We start from the raw sequence: 3,931 nt of genomic DNA on the forward strand, positions 1-3,931 counted from the left end.
ACTGGGCATCACCTCCCATTGAAAAATTCACACAATGATGGGTAATTTGAGAGAGGCACCTTTGGAGATCCATGTTTGTGGAATTGTGTAGCAAAATTGAGAATTACAAGAAGAGAGAAATCAAACTGGGAAAGGGGAAATCGTCTAACTTTTTTTTCCTCATCTGTCAATAAATAACTTCATATCAAAGGTTACAGAGATACTGGAACTTTATTGAACTGAATGTTTCCACGGGAACCAAAAGTAAATACATTTGGAAATGTGACTTCAAAACAACAGATAAACGTCACAACGAGCTATTGAAAACAAAGGTGCTGGTTTATACCTGACACGAGTTATTTCCTACACGCAGTTAGCTGTACCTTTGCTCGAATAATTGTTCAATAACAAATCCACAGTAAGTACAGACAATCCTAATGTATTAAAAATCACCTTTTGAAAATATCTGAATTGAAGTAAGATGAAGCATTTGATAATCTATATTGGCTACTGTTTTAGTTTTTCTTCAAGAATTTTAGAAATCTTTTCAGAAATATTATGATGCAAACATATATTAATACAGATGTTTCTCAATCTAGAGAAATAAAACTACAGCTGTTGGAAATGGAGAAGATACCACGTGTGAATATGGGGGAACATGGTACACAGGGATATGGTGTGTACCCATATCCCCCAGCACCTTCAAATGACCTAGGATCACAACTGGGACACTCTCAAGCCAGTCATCAGCTGGATTACCCACCAAGCTACTTTTCTCAGGAACACCCTGCTCCAAGATATCCACCTCAGGATTACTCATTGCCGGGGTGCCACCCTGCAAATGAACCATGTGAAGGCTTCCCACAGGCTCCTCCACAATCCTTAGTTGATGCACCTCCAGAATATCAAAATGAATTTGCCAATGAAACAGCAAAGAACTTTTCAGAGAAAGCTATAAGGAGAGGTAAGTCTTTCTCCTATTGGTTACGGAAGACAGTGTTCTCTCTCTTTGTAAAGTCCTTCTGATCTGAGGTTTGATAATAATGGCTTGACGATGCCATGATATTACAATAGGCAAGTAGAAGAGGCACACCCTAAGGAATGCTTCAATCAATATGCATACAGAGCCAGAACTTGCAGAATCTACAAAACTGGTCTCATTCTAAATAGTTAAAGTATCAATAACATTACAAAGTGCAAAGTGAACATAGTCATCAGAATAACAAATTTAGACAATAAACGTTCATATTTCCTTTATGTTGTGACATATTCTGGTAATTATTCCTTGGAAACCTTAGTCAAATTATATTCATTGATCTGTTGATGTAAATAACTTTATAATGTAACTAGAATCAAATTTGAAATGAACTACACCATGAAAATTAGCTTTATATATAAGACCAAACAAATGCTGCAGGTGATGTGATTTTAACCAGATGTTAAAATCCCTCTTAGCTCTGCTCTTGATATTTTCTAATGACTGCCTGTTATTTGCAATGCTCCCCGCTCTGCCAATCTCCAAACAGACTGGAGGCTTAGAACAGAGCAGGGATGGCTGTTGTACTGGCATCTACGTACAGCTTAACCTCTGTACTCACAAGTGCAATCTAATTAGACTTTAGTACACTTATTAATAATGACTAGTCTGGTCATCTGGCCAGATTATTTTTAAAAAATTGAAAGTAGTTTTAGAAAGCAGGAAATTGCTGGAAATACTCAGCATCAGGCCAAGCAGCATCAACAGAGGAACAAAGAGTTAATGCTTCAAGTTGAAAGTCTTTTATCAGAATTCAAATAATATCGGGTCTTGCATTCCATTACTTTGCTGTCTTATTATTCCAACATCATAATTGAGGGTGAATATAAACTGGACTGGACTCTGAAGTGACAGGACAATGAAGAGGGTTTTGATGGTGCTTAAAGAAAGGATAAAGGGTTAAAGGTTTGATTCTGGCTGAGGCAGTGGTCAAGAAGTGGGATGGAATTATTTGCAAGTGTATGCAATTTACACAGTTTTCCTAAAATTTACTTGCAGAAAATGATTGCACACCTAAGACTGGATAAAACAGTCTGGTGATAGCGTGTCAGAGGTGACAGAGCAGTTAAAGAGGTGAGAAACAAATGAGGCTGAGTGTCAGCAGCTTACACAGGGAGGTGGGCTCCACATTCTGTGAATGATGTTGCCAAGGGGTTTTTGAGGTAGTGGTGCAGGTAGAGAAGAGAGGCTATTGCTGGATAAACTCTAGCTATGATCAGATGAATATGGGGCCACTGAACTGGGCAATAAAGGAGAGGATTAGAGAATGTTAGAATGGTCGATTGTGTATGGTTGGCAGAGGGATCAAGGATCACTATCAATCAACATCCTTTTATTGTCACATGTACTCCATTGCAGAAAGACAGTGAAAAGCTTTTACAATGTCTGCCTTCTTATGACAACATCTTAAGTACAAAGTACCTTGGTACAATTCTTGGATACAACAGAGTTGTAAAAGTAGTTGCATTACTTACAGAGTTGAGAAATAAGTTAATAATAGGACATCATTAAAGGGATGACTCTGCAGCAAAGTAGGAAATTTCAAATAAACATTACATTGTAGCAGCTCAGCACAGAGCCTCCGCATGTGGTTGACTGTCCGCGCTAAATTCCAGTACAACAGCCAGCCCTGCTCTGCTCTAAGCCTGTTCTGTACAGGCGCTCAGCTGCTCCAAGCTAAGTGCCAGGACTGCTTCCCCAATATTGGTCTCTGCCTGGGACTCTTTACATTGCCTGCATGGTGCTCCACTTCTGTTTCCACGCACTGCTCCAAGTCTCACTGCTGGCACTGTTCCCAGGCCCATACCTTACACACTGTACCAGGGCTCACTGCTCACGCTGTTCCCAGGCTCGTATCCCACACACTGTTCCAGGGCTCACTGCTCACACTGTTCCCAGGCTCATATCCCACACACTATTCCAGGGCTCACTGCTCAGGCTGTTCCCAGACTAATAACCCACACACTGTACCAGGGCTCACTGCTCACCATGTTCCCAGGCTCGTAGCCCACATGCTGTACCAGGGCTCACTGCTCAGGCTGTTCCCAGACTCATACCCTACACACTGTACCAGGCCTCACTACTCACACTGTTCCCAGACTCATATCCCACACACTGTTCCAGGCCTCACTATTCACTGTTCCCAGACCCATATCCCACACACTGTACCAGGGCTCACTGCTCTAGGGACTTGCTACCGGCGCCTGCCGCTGCACCAGTATTTGCCTCCGGTGCTGAGGTGAGAAAAGAAGAAGAAAAGACAGAAAAGAAAAGGAAAAAGAAAGAAAAAGAGCAGGCAGAGCAGAGGAGGTCCAGTAGGGTTAGGTCCTACTCTGCTGCCATCTTGACCATTCTATCGCACAAGAAAATTTTAAAGGAAAATTAAACCAACTTAACGAAAAGGATATTTTGTAAGTTTCATGTGTTTCAAAGACTAATACATATTTTGCTTCTTTGACAGCTTTCATAAGGAAAGTGTATCTCACTTTAATGGTTCAATTGTTAATCACCATAGGAATAATTTGCATGTTTCTTTATTGGTAAGTCAATTTTAAATTTACACTTTCAGTGTGTCACACAGGCTGTAATATCAGTTCTACAATGGTACTGAAGAATAATGCTGTTACAGAACAGTTAATATTCTGCTTACTCATTAAGAACAAACCCCAGTAAGAATCCATTTGTTACAGATTTCCAAGTGGTTATGAAATTGTTTTGTAACACCTCAACACCAAAGTTCATTGTAAGAGATACTGGCCTGGAATTTTTCTCTGCTTGTATTCAATAGATATAATGGTGGACGCCAGATGTAATCGACGATGCTCTCCACCGCATCTCCTCCACTTCCCGCTCCTCCACCTCTGAGCCCCGCCCCTCCAATCGCCACCAGGACAGAACCCCACTGGTCCTCACCTA

The 3,931-nt window shown here is 41.0% G+C and overlaps 1 protein-coding gene across 1 annotated transcript in view; it reads left to right on the forward strand.

Annotated features, from left to right (window-relative positions):
• Window positions 1-272: 272 nt before the first annotated feature.
• zgc:110410 (uncharacterized protein LOC553618 homolog) overlaps window positions 273-3,931 on the forward strand; it is a 34,889-nt gene continuing 31,230 nt past the window's right edge. The window contains exons 1-3 of the mRNA XM_043690247.1: window positions 273-397; window positions 579-943; window positions 3,477-3,555. Of these exons, the coding sequence (XP_043546182.1) occupies window positions 604-943; window positions 3,477-3,555 (419 nt within the window). The 5' untranslated portion in view covers window positions 273-397; window positions 579-603. The remainder of the gene's footprint in view (window positions 398-578; window positions 944-3,476; window positions 3,556-3,931) is intronic.

Source organism: Chiloscyllium plagiosum, chromosome 5 (assembly GCF_004010195.1).
Source record: "Chiloscyllium plagiosum isolate BGI_BamShark_2017 chromosome 5, ASM401019v2, whole genome shotgun sequence".
In the NCBI taxonomy this organism is placed as follows: domain Eukaryota; kingdom Metazoa; phylum Chordata; class Chondrichthyes; order Orectolobiformes; family Hemiscylliidae; genus Chiloscyllium; species Chiloscyllium plagiosum.